Raw genomic sequence first — 22,765 nt, forward strand, 5'->3', positions numbered from 1 at the left:
GGTGGTGGCGGGGCCGGGAGGCGGCCGGGAGCGGAGAACGACAGCCCGGGCGGGCGGGCGCTTCCTCCTCGGCGGGAGCCGCGTCCCTCAGGCCGCTGAGGGGATTTCGCGGCCGTCGCGGCGGCTCCGGGTCCTGTCCTGGTGCCTTAGGCTCGGCAGGCTTGTTAGGGGAAGGAGAAAAATAATTAAACTCAAGCGTATTTTGGGTTTCAGGAGCAGTGTGTGCGGGCTACACGAATTACCGATCGGTGGTAACGTTACTGGTGCCGTCAGCTGAAACTGTTTCAGTGCTAGGCTTGATTTTCTCTAAAAGCGTGTTTAAAACAAGTGTTTCCACGTTGAACATAAAGCAGAAGGCGACACATCATCTCCTCCTCTTTCTATCTGTTGTGTTTCAGGGCTTTTCTTCACTTTTTGTTCATTTACTTTGATGGGAAGTCAGTGCAATTGGGAGGGGCTTAAAGTGATCTAAAACTCAGTCATTTGCCCAGAATAGCAGTAAATTGTTTAAATCGTTTGCTGTGTTACCAGAATGCCAAATAGAAGTCTGTTACATGATGCTAATGCGCACATAAATGTGTTTTGTTTGTAGCCCAAAATGTTCCAAACTCTGATTGGGAAAAGAAGGTAACCGACTACTTCAAGGAGAAATTAAAAGAAAATAATGCTACTAACTGGGTAAGACAGTTTTATTCTTTTAGGGATATGCTATTCTTAAGTTTTGTTCTTTCTGCCTCTTACATGTTTTTGAGTAATCCCTTCTCTTCATGATAAGTGCACTTTGGAATTTTAGGCCTAGACTTTGTAATACTTTACTTACATCTTGCTTGCTTTAATCTTCATTTAAAGCAAAGGTTTAAAATCCTGACTGAAAGCGGAGAAGCCAATCCACTTGACTTCTGTTTACTGTTTTGCCCTGGGCCATAACTGCTGAATGCTGCCTGTTTGAGTGCAATCCAGTAGATGGCAGGAGCTGACAAATTCTGTCATTTCACAGTATCACAGTATCACAGTATGTTTGGGATTGGAAGGGACCTCAAAAGATCATCCAGTCCAGTCCCCCTGCTGAAGCAGGAACGCCCAGGTGAGGTCGCACAGGAACATGTCCAGGTGGGTTTTGAATGTCTCCAGAGAAGGAGACTCCACAACCCCCCTGGGCAGCCTGGGCCAGTGTCTGTCACCCTCACTGAGAAGAAGTTTTTTCTCAAATTTAAGCGGAACCTCTTGTGTTCCAGCTTGATCCCATTACCCCTTGTCCTATCATTGTTGGCCACCAAGAAGAGCCTGGCTCCATCCTCATGGCACTCACCCTTTATATATTTATAAACATTAATGAGGTCCCCCCTTAGTCTCCTCTTCTCCAAACTAAAGAGACCCAGCTCCCTCAGCCTTTCTTCATAAGGGAGGTGCTCCACTCCCTTAATCATCTTGGTTGCCCTACGCTGGACCCTCTCCAGCAGTTCCCTGTCCTTCTGGAACTGAGGGGCCCAGAACTGGACACAATATTCCAGATGTGGTCTCACCAGGGCAGAGTAGAGGGGAAGGAGGATCTCTCTCCATCTACTAACCACCCCCTTCTAATACACCCCAGGATGCCATTGGCCTTTCTGGCCACAAGGGCACAGTGCTGGCTCATGGTCATCCTGTTGTCCACCAGGACCCCCAGTGTAGTAATTTTTGGAAGTGTTAATGCCAACCCTGGCTACTGTGAGGCTGCACTAGGTGCTTGTGCGCCACAAGTTTCCCAGCTGCTGTTTTTGAACCCCTTCTCTCGTCGTCTTTTATCATGATGCTGCAAACTTTGCGTGGGTTGAAGAAGTAACTGCTTGGGCTCTCAGGTTTGAGGCAAAAATAATTTCTGCTAAAAATGTGCTTTATTGGGCGGGATCGTGCCTTGTTTCAGCAATTTAGCAAGGCAGCTGTGCTTTAGGTTTAAAAATACAGCGTGTACACCTGAGATCAGAAGGCAATGGTTTTCTAGACTGGCAATCATGGGACACAGCTAAGTGGATTAGAAACTTTCATGTCAAATTTGTTCTACTTAAGATTAAGAAAAAGTGAAAATCATTGTTTGGTTGCGTTTATTTCTCCTGTCAGTGGGAGTATCCTGTATTTATTTTTTCAATGATAGTTTAACTCAAAGTGTAGATGGCAAAATTGTGCTAAATAGACAGCATTAGAGGGAACTGAAAGTGCATTTTCTTAGTCAAGATAAACATGAGGGAATATATATTTGTTTGTTTGTTAAAGTGATGTTTCCTATAAAGCCACTTATGTTATTTTGTAGCATTTTAATGTTGGATGTGGTTTTTTCCCAACAATTCATCTTCAAAATTAGAAAACTCTGTTCTTATTGCGAGTCTCATTATTTCATATTATACTACATGCCTAGGCATTGATTTTTTCTTTTTCCTTCTGTTCTTCCATTGTCATGTAAACGTATGTGAAAAAGACTCCCCCAGTGTGGACTTGGAAGTTAACATACAGGTTTTCCATGGCCTTTTATTATAAGAAATTGTACATACAATTGCTATAGTACCACTGGTACATAATGCATAGTAAAAAATGTTGAATAGGAATAAAATAAGTAATAAATTCTGTTTAATACTGCAGCTGCAATAATTCTCACTTTAGGGGTTAGTTTCAAATGTTGCTGTAGAGTTTCCATATGGTTTCAGTAACCGAAATGCATTTCTTTGGTATTGGGATTGAGAAAAGAGTGGGACTAGTGGCTCTGGAACTGGATGAATTTGGGAAGTGTCAGATAATTGTAACTATTAACAGCTATTGCAGAAACTTCTGGTGTTGAGATATATGCACTTTGTTACTGCTGGGATCAAGGCAGGAGGTGTGCTCAGAAAATATTAAGTATGTTACCTGATGAGGCAATGAGTTGTCCCGGGGGGGGGATTAATCTATCAACAACACCACCACAGGGTTTGAGGCAAGTAAGTGAGCGGTAGGATACACCGAATGAGCAGAGAATAAGTTGGTGACAGCTTTTGTGCTTGTTCTAGCTTACTTCAGGGCATTTCTTAATATTTATGTACCAGTTGTTTAGAATAAACTCTTTTTTTCTAGGTTCCATCACTGAATGATGTTCCTGTACATTACCTAAAACCCAACAGTTTAGTGAAATTTCGCTGCATGGTTCAAGATATGTTTGATCCTGAGTTTTACATGGGAGTATATGAAACAGTTGACCCGAATACAAACACACGTGTAAGTGAAATACTGCTCTATTGCTTTAGTAAATGTTTAGCATTTTCTCCATTCTTGTCTTTGTATTTCATCTAGTTTCTAAATTAAACCCATGGAGTCTGGGCACTATCTAATAAAACTGTTTGTATGGCATCAGTAATACATCACTTCTCATATTTCTGTTGGGAAATAAAAATTACTAAAATAATGAAAGTTTTGGCAGTATGTCTCTGAAGGACTTTAGACTGCAACAATCTTGGTGTTATTCAGGATGCTGTCAGAAACAGAATGATCGCATTGCCTTTTCCTTCTTGACAGGTTTTGCATTTTGGTAAATATAGAGACGTAGCAGAATGTGGGGTAAGTTATACAAGTTATATGGATTTTGAGATGACGTATTAGATATAAAATGCACTTATAAACTGTATCTTTCTAAGTTTATAGCTTACTTGGTACTTGCCAGTGTACTCCTGGAGATACTGCTCCTAAACCACAAAATTAATCTCAGGTCTGGAAAACAGAGTGTTCCTAACTGCCCCTTGGCATTCTAAGTTTAGGAGGCTTCAGGCCATTTTTGTCCTATTTAAAATTTGTTTGGGAGGGTGGCAGTAAGTGCTCTTGATCTTGAAACGTTCTGCTGTGGAAAACAATTTACTTTTGGTAGCACAGCTGTACTGGAATCAAAGCATTCTAGATACAGCCTGTTTGGATTCTCTCGTGAGAATTTGTGGGATTAGTTGAAAAAAAAAAAAGAAAATAAATTCTAATCAGATTTTAAACAAAATTTCTGTTGCTATTCCAGCCTCAGCAAGAAATCGATTTGAACTCCTCGCAAACAGTCACCGCGGAGAGACAGACTTTCTACTGTGTTCCAGTGCCTGGTGAATCAGCATGGGTGAAAGAAATATCTTTTTTGACTGAGCTAGTGCTCTGTTACACAGTGACTACCAACAAATTCATTAGGTTTAAGGAGATCAAGTTTATTTTAAGTTGTTTTAGAGTGAATCAGGATAGTTGAGGAGAGGGAGGAGAGGTGGTAGGTGTAGAAAAAGCAAAAAGGAAAAATTGGTGTTGTGCTATGTAAGCAAAGAGGATACAAATGAATTTAGGAACATTACTTTTTGATTTATAGTAGGGATTTAAGCCAGATTTTCATGTCTGATTGGGAGGGTCTTGAACATTTCTCTTAATTTCTATTTTCAAATGTTTAGAAAATGAGAAACTTCATTTGAGCCATGGGCATTCTGTTGCCATTTTCTGATTAAATTAGGACACCATCAGATAGTAAGAGTCTCCTACAAGAACCTGTAAAAACACCTGTAGCTGAGAAGGTGAAGAGAATCATTCCTGGAAGATTGAAGTATTGAGTGTATAATGGTTTGACCACACTACGTCATTTTCTTAGTGAGTACAGGAAAGGTCTTGGGGAGAAACAAATTGTCTTTAGTTTCTTCTACTAAATGGAAGTTGAATTGTCTGAGTGGAGTGGATACAGGATGCTGCTTTTAACACTTTTACAAGTTTTATGTTTTCTTCTCATCCAAGGAAGTAGGGGAGATGTCTAGAAAACTTAACATATGTTGCATTTTGTAAAAAAGGATAAATCTGATGGTAAATCTTATATGACTTGGTGTTTCATAATTCGAGTTCAGAATCTGAGAAAACAACTACTTCTCGTGAGCACAGGATGCCACCGCAATTTTAAAGTCAGGCTAACACAATTCTTGTAAATAAAGATTGATAAGTTAGTATTTGAATGAAGCTTACAGCAAAATACTGCAGCAATGGGAATTTAAAGTGAGCCAGACTATTATGAAAACACTGAGCATTATTTCAATATTTGCCCGTTATTCTAAGAAAAGGAAAAGTGTATTAGCATTTTCAAAACTCATTTACAAGTGTGATATTGCTAGTATCTTAAAAGGATGTGAACATTTTCTATGTGTTTTTTTTTAAGTAATAGCAAATGTGTCAGATAGCAAGTATTTAAATATTATCTGTTCTTTAGGGTTGAGATGTGGAAGAGGAAAAAATTATTGAGACTTTGAGTTGTACCTGACCACAAGCATGTTCTCTGGGAGTAAAAAAGCCCTGTTTTTAGAGATTGAGAGTGGAATAGCACTCAGAGATGAAGTTTAGATAAGAATTTGAATCATTATTTTAATGTCTTGCTCAAAATAGGATAATAGGATCTTGTTTAAAAAAGAAAAAATACTTTGCCTGCATTTTCTCAGCTGAATTGTTAGTTGTCCTTAATCCTCAGTTTTACGGATACATTAGTGCAAGCCAAGCTCGAGTTAGTCCTTCCACATCCTACACACCAAGTCGCCACAAGAGGAGCTACGAGGAAGATGAGGACATGGATCTGCATCCATCTAAACAGAAAGAGCAACATCTGGGTAACAGTAATTATTGAGGAATAGTTACCGTGCTAGCGTTCCAGAATGTACCAAAATTTCATTCTCAAAAATTGAAATATTTACAATTGTTTGAATCGGTAGTGTTGTTGCAGCCTTTATAACTAATTTAGCAGCTTTGGAGTCTCCAGTGTGGAAGATTCTGTGGTGGTGCGTGGTAAACCGTGTGACTTTTGGTACCGCTTTCTAGAGTTGATTCCTAAAAAGCTAATATATTGTACAGCAGCGCTTGAGTATTGCCTTTTGTATGTAACAGCACGCACACAATTTATAGCAACAGGCTGAAATTTAGTTGTTCTCGCTTAGTTTCCCACTCTGTTGCAGATTTCATGGTAAGCTGGGGAAAAAGTCACCTTGTCTTGTCACTCTCTCTCTGTGGATGTTATTGTGTAAATTTAAGCCAAACTGCATCTCAATTAGGTGCTGCTTTACTATGAAGAGTAGCATATATCTAAAAAAACCACCTTTTTTCTAACATGAGACTTATTGATCCAGCTTCGTAAAGGAAGCAAATTAATACCAGACACTTGAAACATCCTGAAGAAAGCTATTAAACCTTTTAAGAGGGTGATGTTTCAAGCAGTAGCCGTGTTCAGAGAGAGTGCAGTTCTCATGTTGTAATCTGTTGGTGAACTGTTTGTCTCGGTGCTCTTCTGTGGAGATGCCACTTAAAATTGCATGGATTGGGGTGTTTTTTTTGGAGATTTTGGCGTGTTTTTTGAACAAGAGAATGTGGTTAGTTTAAAATTGTGAGTCCTGTTAAAATAAATCGCAGAAGCTATTGCTTTCTTTTGTTTGGTGTTATATGGCTGTCAGGTTCAGTAGCTGAATTCAGTTTTTTCTTTCTGGATTCTTACCAGTTTGCAAATAGGTTATTATATAGTTTAGACTATTTTGTCTTTGTACCTTGTAGAATACATTTTTATAGCTTTATTATTGCTGAAAATCCACAGAGATTTTTTTATATAAACCGTTATGTTGCTGCATACTGTTATTTTAAGAACCATCTATTTTTTTGACCATAAGATGCAGAAAAATATTACCTTTGCAGTCCTACAGAATTCAGAAAGAATTAATTCACACAGTTCAAACGTTGCATTTTGAAAATCAGATTGTTGGCTGTATTTGGGTTTCTATGACATATAGATGTTTACCAGTACTCAACCTTGTGCTTGATGATATAAAACAGGCATTTGTTGAGCCTTTTCTATTTTAAGAGTATCCTCTGTCAAATATATTGCTTTATTAAATAGTTTTGTCTCGGTTGTCTCGTTATATTAGTTTAATCCCATGTTGCTCACTGAAGAATGTTGTTCACTTTTGCATTTCTGTTTGAAGAGCCTATCCATCCCTTATTTTTCAGGCAGTGGAGGTGACATCCATGGGTGCGTGGAGCCAAAGAGATTAGAAACAGAAGCGTCTGTGGGCCACCATCTCATTTCCACCAACTGCTCCTCTCCACTTGACTTAAATTTTCCATTGCCAGGAGAGAAGGGACCAGCGTGTCTTGTAAAGGTAACAAACGTGGAGAGCTGGTGAGCGTGCCTGGGTCAGGCAGAGTCCCAATTTAGTGTATGTAGTTAGTCTGGCATTAGTTTATAGGCACAGAAACTGTCTTTCAAGTCCCAGATTACGTTTCTACAGGTAATTACTTTGTTTCTCGTCACTAGTGCTGTACCTGAGTTGCCAAACTCCTTCAACAGCATTTATTAGAGTTTCTGCATTCTCACTACACTTAGCAAAGTGAAAACGTCCATTACTATAATAGATGCTTAAGGGTGTAGCTGATACTGACTCCTGATATTCTGCTGTTAGGATTTGTCCTCTGAAGTCATGATGGAACAAGCGAAACGGTACACTACACATTTTTGTATTGTATTTGAAATGCTCTTTGATTCACTAGTATGCTCCATTGACTATGAAACTTCCAACAGCAAATTTCTGTGCTGTTCCCATGTTGAATGCTCCCTTATTCAGCAAATCCGGGTAAATCAGATTAGAATACAATTGTTTACATTTGCATAGCAAAAGATGGGAAAAAGCATGGAGTCCCAGAAACTCATTTTTAAGCTTAGCAGCACTGAGGGCGAGAAGGGACCTCTTTACACAGACTGTTCTCAATCTGCAGTTGAGTCTCCTGAGGTGATTTTTCTTGGTGTGCAGTCCTGCATCTGAATTTTCTCGTTTTCGCTTTGTGGCAGGTTTATGAGAGCTGGGACAGCTTCAAAGTCAATGATGTTCTGGAGGTGTATGGGATTTTGTCTGTGGATCCGGTGCTAAGCATAGTAAACAGCGACGAGAGGTAAGGCTTTGAGAAACAAAGGAAGTTTTTATTTCAATGAGCAAAATAGTGTGGCTGTCCCCTTAAAACAAACAGGGAAGTGTGTAAATACAGAAGAGTTATGCTTAAGAGGTGAATTTTGTTGCTTAAAAAAAAGCTTGATGTGGAAATCATTAGATCCACCATCCTGTAAAGTGAAGTGCGTTGTACTCTGGTGTGTCCTTACCCTTGGGTACATGATGCATCTTTTTCTAGGTTGTTGTACAGTCTATAAAGCAGAAAGTGCTTCTGTAGCTAAATGTTCTGTACCCTTTCATGCCTATGAAACTTGCAGTGAACGGGCAAATAGTGAACAAAGTTTTCAGGTAAGCTTTAAAATTATAAAATGTCCTTTTGAAATAATTTGTAAGCCCATGGAAGTTGTTACCATAAACAAGTCTGTAGAATATAAAAAAAAAATATTCCATGGCTGCATGGAGTGTGAAAATGACCAAAATGAGTATAATTTGGGTTGATGTTTTTCATTAATTAAGGTGTATCATCAAATACTGCTGATAGAAACTTCAAATTTCACCTCCTGTTCTGCAGTTACTTGCTTGACAAAATACAAACTAATCAAGAAGGATGCAAGAAGTCAAGTTTTAAGATAAAGCTGCTGAGCATCTAACATAAGCTTTATACTATTGCTGTCTTGAACCATCGCACTTTAGATTATTTCTGTTGGTGATTTTCTTTACCTTTTTGATCGGTACAATATGGAGAGTGGATCCTTTAGAGTGCCAGCTTCTCCAGAGTTACCTCAGCCTGCTCAGCTGCTTTGGGTTGTCATCTGTCTGACAGCCGATCCCAGACTGACAGCTCAGTTGGTCCGTCATGGGCTGCGTGTTGGTTTGTTGTTTGTTTGTTTATTCTGCACGTCATTCTGTCACAAATAGGCAAAACGGTGGCATTTAGCAACATTTTGAATGTAAAGAAAATACGTTTATTGTAATGGGAAGAGTGGGTAGTCTGCGGGTGGACTGCTGAAGGGGCTTGGAACTTGTAAAGCCTTTCAGCTTTTAAAACCAGTACAAGTTGATTAAATTTGTACTAAACTTTACTGTCACCTGATAGAGTCGCTTTAGGGATTTAGTTTCTACATAGCAAATGAAAACTACCTGGAAGGAGTTTTGTAAGGCATCCTCAAGGAAAGCAAAGCTTATATGTCTCAACCCTTAACTTAAGAGTTAATACCTTCAAGTTTGAGCTGAGGTATATCAGGATTTATTTACTTGGGTCTTTTTTTGACTCAGCCAGTGATATAGCTCTTAAGTGACTGTCTAAAAGATCTTGTCAGGCTCCGGAACCAGGTGGGATATGAAAATCCCACATGTGCATACACAAATGTAATAAATCATGACTTTATTTTCTTTAAAGTTACTGTTTAAACTTCATTAAGTACATGCCAGGCAGGACAGTGTGTAACATTTTATTTGAAGCTACATCCTATTCAATGGTGCAGCAAATAATAAATACAGGTTTGGGGTGTTTGGTTTTAGGTTTGGGGGTTTGATTTTGTGGGTTATTTGGTTGGTTGGTTGTTTTTTCAGCAAAGTAAGATTTGATTATTTTCTGAAAATAACAGAATCCAAATATTTTTTGGTCAAGCATGCTTTGGCATTTCTATATGAGCGTTTATGGTGTTTGTAAAGGAAGCAGTTTGAGTATGGGCAGCGTTAGCAGGAGCTGTGTAGGGATGATGTTTGTTCCGACCCGCTCTGCTCCTGTCCTGCTTCCAGCAGCCCTTACTCAGATGGAGAGAAATTTGCCTGGAGCTTTCTAATCCCGGCTGTGCTGTGTCCTCCCCAGGGACAGCTCAACCCTCGATCCCGTGGAGTCCATGGACACGACGGAGGAGCAGAGAGTGCACAGTCCTCCCGCCTCCTTAGTCCCCAGAATCCACGTGATCTTGGCGCAGAAATTACAACACATTAACCCGTTACTGCCTGCCTGCCTTAATGAAGAGGAGAGTAAAACCTGTGAGTATCCAAAATTCACCTCGCTCTGTGAACATGAATAATAAAGGTGCAGTTTCCTGGTACATGTGAACAAATACTACTTTGCTCAGAGACAAATGCATCCATGGCAGAGTTTGAATTTAAATCTCATTAAATGGAGGAGCCATTCAGTACTGCAGAACTGGGAAAGACACAAGCATTTGTGTCTATGTGATGCTTATGTGTTTATTTTTCTGAAATATATGTGTTTTATATGAAACTTGGTTTCAGATGCTACACACCTAAGGATTTTACCAAGTTGTTCAACTGTAAGAGCTTATTTGTTCTCACATAGGCTAGTGAATTGCTGGAAAATTAGATTTGCACTTTACTGTAACAATGAAAATAAGAAATGTAATGACAGCATAAAGAATGATAATGCTGTGAAGAAGATAAAGCGATTCTGGTTTAAGGCAACCGTGTTATTCCTTGTGACTTGTTTGACTGTTATTTTTTTTGTCATTGAATTTCTACATGCAAACCTCTAAATGATATTTATAATGGTCTTCCTTGCGTGCCTTGTATCGGTTGTCCTGACCTGTGCGATGTGTGTGGGTTGGGGTTTTTTCTGCCTTTAATATAGTATGGATAGACCATCAATTTTTCAAAATTTAGTTCCAAACTTTACAACCTTCAGGAAATGCATTACAAATGTCTAATGAAAAAAAAAAAAGCAGGCATTTCCAAGGAAATGATGAGTGATTCAAGTTTACCCAAAGCCAGTAATTACTCAGTTGGAAAACCAATGAATGTTTATTTTTATTAGACTGCTTTGGAGTAACCATTTTTGTTCATCAAACCGTAATGAAAAACAAGGTTTATATGGAGGGAAGAGGGTGAGGAACAGCACAATTTCTGACATTTGTTGTCTTTTGCTCTTTCATCAGTTGTTTCTAATTTCATGTCTGAGCTGTCACCAGTGAGAGCAGAGTTGCTTGGGTTCCTCACCCACGCGCTCTTGGGAGACAGTTTGGCTGCTGAGTACCTGATACTGCATCTCATCTCTACCGTGTAAGTATTTGGATCCTTGCAGAGAATTTATATATTTATCTTTTTTAAATAAATCTCCACTCTGCAAATAAATGGCAGAAATAGCTTCAGTAGTACTTACTCCATTAGTACCTTGTCCAGCTAGAGTTGTCCTGTCATAATAGACATAGTAAATGGATTTGATTGTCTGAAATAACAGTAGGTTTTGTTAAAAGGCCGTTTTTCTGGCAGTGTGTCCTTTCAGTGTTCCTTTGAATGCTGGGCAAAATCTCTTAAGATACACTTTTAAACAGAGATATGAAAACACATTTTTATCTCTGGCTTATTTTATTGAAAAGAACACGCAGCCGACTTCTCAGAGACGGCATTTACTAACTGCAGTAATTATTGTTTAAGTACTAAAAGACACTGAAAGATACATTCTGGGAATTTGTTAAATGAAATGCAGACATATGTTTAATGGTAAGCTCAAGTGAACCCCGTTTAGCATGTGATAGAAAGTTACCGCCTGAGCTGATGCTGTAGCTGAACGTGCATGTGTTGTGATCTGTCTGCGTGGCTGATGGATGCGGATTTGCTTAATGATCTCTTATGCTGGTTTAAACTGTCGCTGGATGGAGGAGCAGCGTCCTTTGGCTCCTTAAAATTTCAAGTGTGAAACTTCAGACAGCGTGTTTTGAATAGATCGTTAAGTATAGTTGTCACACTCATATTTAATTTAATATTTTAATAATAAACTTTCTTCAAAATGAAAATTGGTTCAAGTTTCTAAAAAAGGGAAAAAAGTAACCATATCTCCAATGGTTTTGAAAAACTGCATTCTACTACAAAATGAAAGGTAAAGGACACATGTAACAGTAGTATTTACAGAGCTGTAACTGGACTCGGCATCTTACCTTTCTCCTACCGCAACTGGTGTGTAAAAAGCTGTGAGAGATTTCTGTCTGAGCAAGACAGGTGACATAGATCCCACCAGAACGCCATGGCAGCTTAATTGTGAGCTGATCTGATTTACGGTGGGTTTATGTTTAGTCTGCCCAGAACCCTTGTCCCTGTGTACTTCAATATCAGCATGAGAAGTACTTCAGTATCAGTATGACTAATGTTTAGTGTTGGGGTTTTTTATGATTATTCTGTGCACACTTCGTTCTTTCTAGTTGGCCTGTGAATGCTCTAACACTTAGACTAGAATGTGTTTTCTCTCTTAGCTGATATCACAAAAAAAGTTGAAATTTGTCAAGAATGGGGAGAAGATATACAGTGAGAAGAGGGAGAGGAAAGCTGAGGGCAGGTAAAGGAAATGACTAAGTGTGATAAGCAGGGAAATTGAGATTGGGCAAAGAGAAAGCAAAAGGATGAAGAAGTATGTTTATTGAGTAACAACAGCGCATGTGGAGAACAGAATGTGTAGAAGGCAGATTTGCAGGATCTCAAGCACTCTCAATGCGCTGCTTTTGTGCAATGCTGCAGAGCCTTCCTCAGCAGCCTCCAGCCTAACGCAGCTCCTTGGACGCTGGAGAAGGAAGGAAATGTGACTGTGATTGATATATGTATTAGTCCTGAAATCCTGCTGGCTGTCAGAGCTGCAGCACAGCATTCACACTGATTGATACCTGTGTTCCCCGTGCTCATCAGGTGCTTGCCTAACCTGTGTCATTTCCACTTCAGGTACGCCAGACGAGATGTGCTTCCTCTGGGAAAATTCACAGTCAACTTGAGCGGGTGTCCGAGAAACAGCATCTTCACAGAGCACATATACCGCATCATCCAGCAGCTTGTTCCAGCGGTAAGAATAACGGCTTCATAGCGCTTTAATATTTCTGTTGGACTGATTGTTCCGACTAAATAAACAATATTATAGTTAAAGGCAGGATTCTTAAACAAAGGCTTCTGTCATCCATGTAGAGGGAAATAAAAGTGGAGGTATGGCTTGCCTGTCAGTTGAAGTCTAATTACCAAGGATGAATATGGAATAAAATCATATCCTCATAGGTATTGAACGGACAGATGCTGCATACTTTATTTTGCCTTTCTGGATTGATATGTTTAGACATTTAGGTCATTTAATTATGGCATTGTTACTGTTTATTTCCAAGTTTGTGGATAATTCATAGTAGATAATTCATAGTAATTCAGTTGGGGTCATAACAACTGTACTGCTGCAATAAATCATTTGTTCTTTTTTGTGCATCCTAGATGTGCAGTACAGGTGATATGAGTTCTTAACAGCATTATTTTCCTTTCATTTTTTTTTTTTTAAGTATTTAGCATTGGGATATTGGGGATAAAGTGCATTCCGTATTGTGGTAACAAGTGTTATGTTACTTCCTATAGAGGTTCGCGGTTGCAGCCCTTGCTAAAGGAAGCAGCATTTACTAGGGAAGCTGCAGGAGAGGAAACGTGCTGATCAGTTTTCATTTTCTCGTTGCAGTCCTATCGCCTACAAATGACGATTGAGAACATGAACCAGTCTCGATTTATCCCACACAAAGACTACGCAGCCAATCGCTTGGTCAGCGGAGTGTTGCAGCTCGCCAGCAACACCTCCCTTGTCGTGGACGAGACTCAGCTTGAGCAAGGACAGCTCGACACAACAGGTACATTTGGAAGGTTAAAAGTTGATATATTTTAATACAGCGATGCTAATTGTGTCCTGGTGCTAATTTTCTATTACAAAGCTGTTTGTGGTTTCCGTATCCCATTTCACCACTTGAGCGAGCTTCCTGCTGCTCTGCAGTTGGCTCCGGCACCTTACAGCTCCACCTCCTGGGTTTTTTTTTCTCCGTTTTACTTTTTGGAAGTTTCTGGTATTTTGCTCAGAAATGCTTCTATTCAGTCAAAATGATGAGTATGTTTTTCAGCTGTTCTGGTCTTGTTAGAGACTGTCTAATGTGTTCTTTACCCAGCAAGGCTCTTTTTCCCCCCCTTAATTTGTTAAATTACACTCTGTCAGATAATTTGTGGTATTTTGTCCGTTTTTGAGAGTTAATTTTTAATCTGTAAATAGTTTTCTGGCTTTGTAGGACTGATGAAAACATTAGCTATTAACATATATGCTAGGCCAGATAAAATTTAGGCTTGGAATCCTTCAAGAATGCTTCATTGTGATCTTAAGAAACAGTTGTCTGTATATGGAAAACACCGCAGACACGAGAAGAAACAAGGTGCTTGAAAGAATTTTTCTCTGAGATGCTCATGAAAAACAGATTGGGGGGAAAAAACAAATCAGGTCTGACATTTGTTTAGGTGCAGTTGTCAGAGAATTTGTTCTTGCTTTTCTAGGTGTACACAATGTGACCGCGCTGGGTAACCTGATCACTTGGCAGAAGGTGGATTATGACTTCAGTTACCACCAGATGGAATTCCCATGCAATATTAACGTTCTTATCACTTCAGAGGGCCGATCACTCCTACCGGTAAAGCGGGTCTTCCTGAATTTGGGGAATAATTACAGCTGGTAGCTGCTTCCTTAGGTCATGCCGTTCCAGAGCCAAGCGGAGGCGGGAGAGCCGTCTCGGGTGCGTTACTGGCGTCAGTTCTCGCTCGTGGCGGCAGCCAGGCCAAGAACCTGTTTGAGGAGAAGAACCAGGGCACTGACCTTCTCTCCTCCTGGCTGAGCAGTATTGCGAGAGCGAGGCAGCGACCGCAGTTAGTAACGGAGATCACGACGCTTTATTCTAGTACAGGAGGTTCTGAGGTGATGGGCACATGAGTGCAGAGCAACAGATCTGGCATCGACCCTAGAGAAACGGCGCTGCCAAAACGCACAAATATCCCATCGCTTGCTTGCGTTCCAGCTTTGGGAGCTGAGCGTTTGCTCTCTTGTGTCTCAGTGCAGCCGGTGCCTGCTGGAATAAGGACTTCACGCCGGTGTTCCACAAGGGAACAGTTACATATTTAAAGAATGAATTGTCTTACCTTAGTTCTGGGAAATAGTGACTTCTGTTGCTTTAGAGATAAAATTAGTGTTGGAACAAAAAAAAAACCACAACAGAATGTGGAAAGAGATGATATGTAATTTTATTTTTCAGTCAGATTGCCAAGTCCACTTACAGGCACAGATCATTCCGCCCAACATGGAGGAGTATATGAACAGCCTCCTGAAAGCGGTGCTGCCTTCGGTGCTGAACAAATTCCGAATTTACCTAAGTTTATTGAGGCTGCTGGACTACAGTATATCTGACGAAGTGACCAAGGTATGGAAGACATCACTAATATGTTTTCAACTGTATATTCAGATAGAACGTCTTAGGATAGGAAGTTATTTTACTTTCCTAATTTTCTCCTTGTCTATGATTCTCACTGAAGTTTTCTAAAAAGCGAACAGAAGCATTTTCTTGTCCTGAACGTGCCTTTAAGGATTAGTACTCCTGAGGATTTTAGGACATACTTTACACATACCCTGCTTTGTAAAACTCATTTTAAAAATGAATTCTTTTCAAAGATGAGAACTAGCCTGATCTCACTTGGGCTTGCTTCTCAATAGCAATGAGTTGAAATGTTTCTCCAGTTGAAACGTTTCTCCTGTAATCTAAGGGTAGTTATGGTGTTTAGCACCTTAAAGACTCATAGCAAAGATTCTTGCCATGTAATTGCACTGTGTTTGTAGGCGGTAGAAGAAGACTTCGTAGAAATGCGCAAGAATGACCCCGAGAGCATAACGGCCGATGACCTGCACAGAACTCTGCTGGTGGCGAGGTGGGTTTGTCCCGCTGGAGACTCCCCTGAGCTGGTAACAACTGAAGTCAGCGCAGTTTGACTGCAGTTGTGTGAGTCTCCCTGGCAATTAAACCATGGAATCTGCTCCTCCCTTGTTCCTCTTGGCACAGATTCTCCGTTTGGCAAAGTATTTCCTCCCCCATTTCTTCCCGTACTTCCTAGTACATAGGAGACCAAAAGAAAACAGGTTCTGTGCTGTATTAGCTTATCAACCCTGAGCTGTGAAGGAGCTCTGATGTATTGAATCGCTGTTTGTGCCCCTCCAGGTTCCTGTCTCTGAGCGCGGGGCAGACGACGCTGTCGCGAGAGCGGTGGCTGAGAGCCAAACAACTGGAGGCGTTACGTAAAGCCAGACTTCAGCAGCAAAAATGCGTTAATGGGAATGAACTTTAATACTCTAGGGATGTCGCTATGAAAATTTGTCTAATCCTTGATGGAACCCAGGCTACGATTGGAATATTGTTTATACCAGTTTTTGTAGATAATTTATACCAAAAAATTACGGATATTTACCCACGCAGTCAGAACACACTTAACACCGAACAGCCACTTCAACATATTTTATGACTTTTTTTGGATCCTGTTTTGTAACTGAAAATTGGTAACGATGAGCAAATTGTTTGATATTAAACTTTAATACTGAAATTGTGTAAACTTATTTCCTTTAATAAGAAGAAACTTTAACCCCGCCAGAGCCCCTTCATGCTCAGCAGCAGTGGGCTCCAGTTGGGAATAAGTTTGTGAGATAATTATTGAATGGCTAAATGTTGAGGATCAGAGATTTTGGTAACCAGGAGGAAACAGCAACTGTAGTATCCAGAGCTTTACTGTTGCTCCCATGAGCTAAAGCTGCTTGTGCTGATGGCAGCAGCATAATAGTGATTTACATTGTGGTGTAAAGAAGTGATTTGATCTTATCCACGATGAGGTTGCGAGATGAACATCTCACATCTCTCTAATGAGCTTTATTCTGGCACAACTTTTCTTTAAAAAAAGCATTGACTGGAGAATTGGTTATACTCATGTATTCATACAAAAGGATCTTTCTACAGTACCAGTAATGCAGTGTGTTAAAATTGTTTCAATAACATCAATTAAGCACTAAGAATAGTCTCTACATATCTTATTCACACTATACAGTTTGAGCTGGGTTGCAGGACACGCTGTCCTTACTAGGACTTGCAGAACTAGTTTTAACAAGGGTGGGTGAAGTAGTGAAACATTAAACCCATATGGAGTTGGAGTAATCTGGAAAGATGGTGCAGCAGTAAGCAGGGCTGTCCTTGTGGACACAGCACTAGAGTCAGTTCTAGATTTTGCTTCAATTGATCCTTTTCTGAACAAGGCAAAGATTCCTGCCACACTTCATAAAGCAAACACCAGCTTCACTCTGGGAACGGGAACCCCCAATTTTTCTGCATTTTTCCTATTCTAAATGTGACATTGTTATTTGCTGCACAAGCTGGAGCTGTCCTTTTCATTTCTGCATGCTGATGATAATTTGAATATTTATTATCATACACAAAACTTGTTCAACTTAAGCCAAGTTTCATACCTTCTTAAATCCATTAGAGGTTGCTTTTTTTTTTGAACACTAAAATGAATATTCATTGTTTCATCTGATTTGTGCAACATTAATAGGAAAATAAGGGTCTTCATTTTCTTCCTGTATCTGCTTATCAAAAGGCAGCCTTCTGGTGCAGCTTAGAGGATGGTTTTATGCATATTGCCACAGCTTGAGACAAATATTTCCCCAAGTATTGGGCAATGTGTAAGCTGCAAGGACGTGATACTTTTGGATCACCAAGCAGTAACCCAGTACAGCAGATCAGGGGTTAGTTTACAGGAATATATCCCATAGACTGCTGACTGGGCCACGTTTTTTTAAAATACAGGAATGAGATTGTAGCTGCTGGTGCCCTTGCCCTACCGGACTGTTCTGGACTGCAGATTGTACAGATCCATTTCTCCTCTGACCAAAATAACAGCAAAATATTTGGAATTGTCTCCCTCCTCCAGGAGCTGTACAAGTACCAAGGAGTGTCCTTGCAAATGTGTCTATGTCTTTATTTCTGTTTTCCCCTCCCCTGTGACCCATAGCAGTGCAGCGCTAGAAGGATAAAGGGCTCAAGTCACTTCTGGGACCCCTGATGGGGGACAGTCTGTCACTGCCTGAGGACAGAGCCAGGAACTCCCAGTGCTGTGACAAGCAGCCATCGGCACAAACAGGAACACAGGAGGTTCCCTCTGAACATCAGGAAACATTTTCTTACCACAGAAACAATTGAGCAGGGGCAGAGGTTGCCCCGAGGGGTGGCAGATTCTCCACCCTCAGAGACATTCAGAAAGCCCCAGGGCATGGTCTCTGGCAACCATCTCCAGGTGGCCCTGCTTGAGCAGGGGAGTTGGACACTGTGACCCCCACCCTTCTGTGACTCTTAAACCACAAAGTCCAGACAACCCACCCATCTTCAGAACTCAAAAGCCCAGAACCCTGTCCTACCCCAGCCCTTAACATCACATGCCAAAAAAATCTTCCAATTCCACTTTTTTTTTATTAAAATACCTCATGTATATTGCTCACATTAAAATACAGCAGTCATTTAATTTTAAATATAGCCACAAGTATAGACACTCAAAAAACCCAAACCCACATCACTTTAATAAAACAAATAAATAAATCTGATTTGTTTATCAAAGTTCCAGACCACTGGGGTTCAGTGATGATCATGTCAGACACACGAAGTCCCAGGACACGGTACTACCCCACCCCATGACACTATTTTCTCAGAACACCACGTGCAGCCTATCTACAGTACATGGACTAGAACACGGAGGCACCAGGTCTATAAGGGTGGTTATATAGCTATAAACCACAGCATAGGAAGGTCCAGCTTTACAGTAGCTTTAGGATCATGTCCTACACTAGGATGGCATGGCAAGGCATTGCTGGGAAAGAGTGATTTAGAGAGATTTAATCTTTTGACACACATAGATAAGGGTGGTTTGGGGGTTTTTTAATCCAGTTCCCAGCATGAGTGGATGCTTCGCTTTATCCTGCAAGTTTGCAACGCTTGAGCTGGTCATGAATTTGGTTTTGATTAGGTGCTGACAGCTATGCTCTAATGCAACACTGATTTTATGAACCAGTACACTTGCAAAAGTCCTCATAACTCCTAAATCAGAAGGCATCTGAACAGATAAAATATAGTTTAAAAAAATATATAGCACAGAAGGACACAATGCCTGAAGGTCAGGTACCTGGCTTGTCTTGCTTTACACAAAGATATTAGAGCCAATTGCCAGGAATTTGGTAAAAAGGAAACAGGAATAGTTTTTCAATGGGCAAGACAATCAGAGGACATTCACTCCATTCCCCATCACCGCAAAACAAGTGAGAAAAACAATCTACAAACTCAATTTGCACTGCAGGATCATGGATATTTCAGATTGGATCCATGTGCTTTACTGAAAGTGTCTCAAGATGTGTGGAAAGAAAAGGAAAGCAAGGAGAAGTTGTGATTTCTGGTGAACATAATTAAATCCAAGAAAAAAAATGCATCAATTCCCATTGTAGAGGCACAATTTATAGAAAGCTGCATCTAAAAACTTCAGTGGAAACAAGTAAAAATACTACTCCAAAAATAAATAACATGTAGTTTACCGGTAAGTTATTTTGCTGGTGCAGTGCAAGGTAAATAAGGTCACAGAAGTGCAGGTATCACCTTTTGAGTATAAATACTTTCTACGTAAGTCAAAAGAGCTACAAAATTAGTCTCCAAAAATAACTGTGCAACACATTGAAGACAGACAGCATGCTTATTAAATGCCAGTGTCTAAGCTACCTGTTTAACTATGGGTCACCGTTCTGTCATCTCAGCTGCCTGAGGGAATTCTGAAGCTTGGTCAGAACCAAATTCATTTGCATCTCTCACTCCTGTAAACAAGTTACCTCTGTTATTGATCCCAGTATTCAGTAGCAGTTCATGCCACAATGAAACCTGATGTGGTTTAGTATTGTATTAAAAGCCACGACTAGAAGAACACTTCCCACGTCGGCAACTAGATCTGAATTATCCGTGTCTGGCATTGCGTAAACATTTCTTTCAGTTCTTTTTGTTTGAGTTCATTTAGAGCTTCTGCTTCCGCGGGGCTCTTCTGGACCTTTGCCACAGCAAAGTTAATCCCTTGAGTCAATCCTGCTTGTGTGATGTTTGCAACCTGGACCATGGAACTGCGAATTTTAGCAAAAGGAGACACAGCTCTGCTGCTGCTGTCAGCTGGGGAAGGAGCCGTGTGCAGTCCCGGCTCAAGGCTGCCAGATACAGACCCTGGGCTTCTATGAGATTTGTTGAAGTCAGTCCCACCGACAGCTAAGAGCTGAGGATTTGGCTCAGAAGACTGTACATCCAGCTTGGATGGCCTGGAAGGAACATGTCCCATAGCGTCAGCCTTGGTTTCTGCCACCCTCGCTGTATTATTGCTGGTTTGATTTACTAAGCAATAGGGCTCTTGAGAACCAGCCTCAGCCTCCAAAACATCCAACGCCTTATTTTGAGCATCGTGCACAAACCTCTGGCAGTACACATCAACAGGTTTAGCGAATTCCACCTCTGCGCTGTCAGCGGAAGGCGTGGGCACGTCCTCACCATCAGAGCGGGTGGCCGGAGGGACAGGGACGTGAATGCTGATGTTCATGTCGGTGCTGCTGACGGACTGGGAGCGACTGCCCAGGCGCGGAGCCGAGGCGATGATCCCGCAGCTGGGCAGCACGTAGTCCACCTGCCCCATGTTCTCCAGAGAGTCCGTCCGCTGGTTGTCCTCATCCGATTTGGAATTAGTCAGGAAGTCATCGGAGTGGAATGAATCATTATCCGATCCTTCTGTATCGGATTCAGCGTGGACTTTAGTATCTAGCGCTGGATTCTCTAAAGTTTCAAGGCTACTATCTGATTTCCAAAGATTCACTTTCAAATTGGGTTTTAAAAAATTGACCTTCACTTCAGGTTTGGTAAAGCTGCCTAACTTGCGAAGGTTGCTGATGTTGACGTTGGATTTGGTTTGCTTCACTTTTTGATTGAGAGACGAGAACTTGCTCAGTAAATAATTCTTGCCTTGGGCCAAGGACCCTCTGTTCTGAGACCGAATGCCAATGATGTCCTCATGAGGTTTACTGCTCTTCCTGGAAGAAAAAACACACCTCTGATGGCCAATCAAGGCAATCCTACTTATAAACACCAAGTATTTACCAGCTTCCAGTCCATTCCCATGATACAGATGGACATTTTTAGCAACTACATTATCTTTTTTACACAATTGTAACCATATAAGCTAATCCAACTCAAAAACAAAGGAGCATTGTTATAGAATGGTAGCCAAACCAGTGGAAAAGGTATCTTTGGTTTTAGATAGAACTGGATTTGAATTCTCTACATTTGTAATTCTTTGTGTATGTTCTACTTCGCAACCGGATTTAGCAAATATCCAATCTTCAGTGCCTGTAACAAAGGAAGATTTTCTTGCTCTACTTTCTACTCATCTGGGAAAAGATGCTGCAATAGTAGCCCAATAATCAAATGCAGAAGAAAGTTGTTGAAATATTTGCCCTAATAGTTTTCACTTGACAATTTACAGTTGTGCTACACAACACATCTTCTACTAGTTCATACAGTCTGGATCTGAAGGGTTCAAAGTAATGCAACAGATGGCACTTGAACTGGTGAAACATGCTCAGCCATCCTCTTATTTCTACTCCATTGTCCTTCATAAATTTCCTCAGTTAACACTTCACCAGTATCTGTAGATAAAGGTTACCTCTGCTTAGTTATAGACAACTGACTTAGAGAAAACTATCTAGAAAACTCTGGTAAGTACTTTTAATTATCAACCCTGCTTTCATGTGCCATTCTGACTAACACTTCAGGCTTCATTTCAGTCACTTCTTCACACAAGAGCTGTAATGTTATCTGGATTTGTTAAATCCAAGCCAGATTTACACTTCACAGGTTGTCTTCTTACTGCAGGAGCAGACATTAAAATTCAGATAGGAAAAATTAAATTCAAACTAACCGAGAACCATCTGATTTGCAGTATGTTATTAACATTAGGTAGTGTATTTTGTCTGTTAGCACACAAATAAAATAGTGTTCTTGCTTATACTTTTAGATAAGCACCTGTAGGCTTATTACTGAACTCCTAGCACAGTAGCCAGATACAGACATTTCTTTTGGGTGTCACAGTGGATGTGGCTGTTACCATGTGCTGGCAGCCACTGAGGACAGAGCAGAAATGGGACACGAAAGGTTCACATTAAGGACTCACCTCTCCAGCTTTTTCTCAATAATGGGCACATCTAACCCCATCGCTTGCTTCGTGATTCTCAGCATTTCTGCAATGCACTGGAGAGTGTCTGAAATGCAATCAGCAGCCCATCAGAACCTTAAAATACACCTTCAAATCCCATATTCCAAAAATCTGAAATTAATCACATCTAAAATTTTTGCAACATAGTTAAGTTACTTGAGTTCTTTCTTTGTTCCACCCTACAAACTGCAATTCTGATCTAAAGTTTACAAAATAAGCTTAAAGAATAGACCGTCCTTAAACCCTAAATACTGGGTGTAACTGAACCACTGCCATGATGCATCAGTTGTGGAATGAAGAGAAGCAATTAGATTCATTCTAATCCTTCCTAACAAAACTCAGTGCTCCATGTAAGAAGCAATCTTTTTCCCTTATTATTGTCTGTTTGATATAGTTAAACAACAAGCAAGAACATTTCTAGACAGTGATTTCACTAAATCAATCAATTTGTTCCCCTCTTTAGGAGCTAATTTAAAGTTCATTTTATCAGTTTTGGAGTAGTGAAGATCTGAACATGGAAATGTCTCAATTCTAGAGAGATGTTGCTTTAAAGCCATATCTGAAACTTTTCTTTGTATTAAATCAGTAACATTCTAGTGTTTACACAGGAAGCCACATACAGCATTTTGTTGGTTCCCTGCACAACTAAATTATACTAAAACTCATCCTTCTTCAGAAGTTATTCCAAGAGCAATGGAAAAAGTGCTTCCTAGAGAAATGCTGGTACGCTGAATGTGCTTATGTATACAATTTTTACA

The 22,765-nt window shown here is 40.4% G+C and overlaps 2 protein-coding genes across 4 annotated transcripts in view; one reads left to right on the forward strand and one right to left on the reverse strand.

Moving 5' to 3' along the window:
• Window positions 1–2,686: 2,686 nt before the first annotated feature.
• Window positions 2,687–16,037, forward strand: MCMBP (minichromosome maintenance complex binding protein). The gene is made up of 14 exons (XM_065068629.1): window positions 2,687–2,770; window positions 3,082–3,222; window positions 5,465–5,600; window positions 5,943–5,950; window positions 7,434–7,604; window positions 7,820–7,920; window positions 9,748–9,917; window positions 10,823–10,946; window positions 12,594–12,711; window positions 13,357–13,522; window positions 14,208–14,341; window positions 14,957–15,121; window positions 15,535–15,623; window positions 15,911–16,037. Exons 1-14 carry the CDS (start codon window positions 2,687–2,689, stop codon window positions 16,035–16,037), a joined length of 1,734 nt encoding a protein of 577 aa, XP_064924701.1.
• Window positions 16,038–18,179: 2,142 nt separating this feature from the next.
• The window catches only part of INPP5F (inositol polyphosphate-5-phosphatase F), a 42,999-nt gene continuing 38,413 nt past the window's right edge, over window positions 18,180–22,765 (reverse strand). For 2 of the 3 annotated variants that reach the window (XM_065066872.1, XM_021282881.2), the window contains 2 exons: window positions 21,966–22,053; window positions 18,180–20,826 (listed from right to left, as the gene is read on the reverse strand). In XM_065066872.1, the coding sequence (XP_064922944.1) occupies window positions 19,707–20,826; window positions 21,966–22,053 (1,208 nt within the window). In that variant the 3' untranslated portion in view covers window positions 18,180–19,706. Of the gene's footprint in view, window positions 20,847–21,965; window positions 22,054–22,765 lie in introns of all 3 variants that reach the window. The other variant, XM_065066873.1, reaches the window with a different exon arrangement.

This window comes from Columba livia, chromosome 6 (genome assembly GCF_036013475.1).
Source record: "Columba livia isolate bColLiv1 breed racing homer chromosome 6, bColLiv1.pat.W.v2, whole genome shotgun sequence".
NCBI classification, from domain to species: domain Eukaryota; kingdom Metazoa; phylum Chordata; class Aves; order Columbiformes; family Columbidae; genus Columba; species Columba livia.

What these genes read in the sequence shown, in the direction of transcription:
- MCMBP (XM_065068629.1), top strand. Translation starts at nt 2,687, where the DNA reads ATGCATTTCTTTGGTATTGGGATTGAGAAAAGAGTGGGACTAGTGGCT. An exon ending in CTGCATCTCATCTCTACCGT is followed by an intron (nt 10,947 to 12,593) that starts GTAAGTATTTGG and finishes TTTCCACTTCAG; the next exon opens with GTACGCCAGACGAGATGTGC. An exon ending in AGGACAGCTCGACACAACAG is followed by an intron (nt 13,523 to 14,207) that starts GTACATTTGGAA and finishes TTGCTTTTCTAG; the next exon opens with GTGTACACAATGTGACCGCG.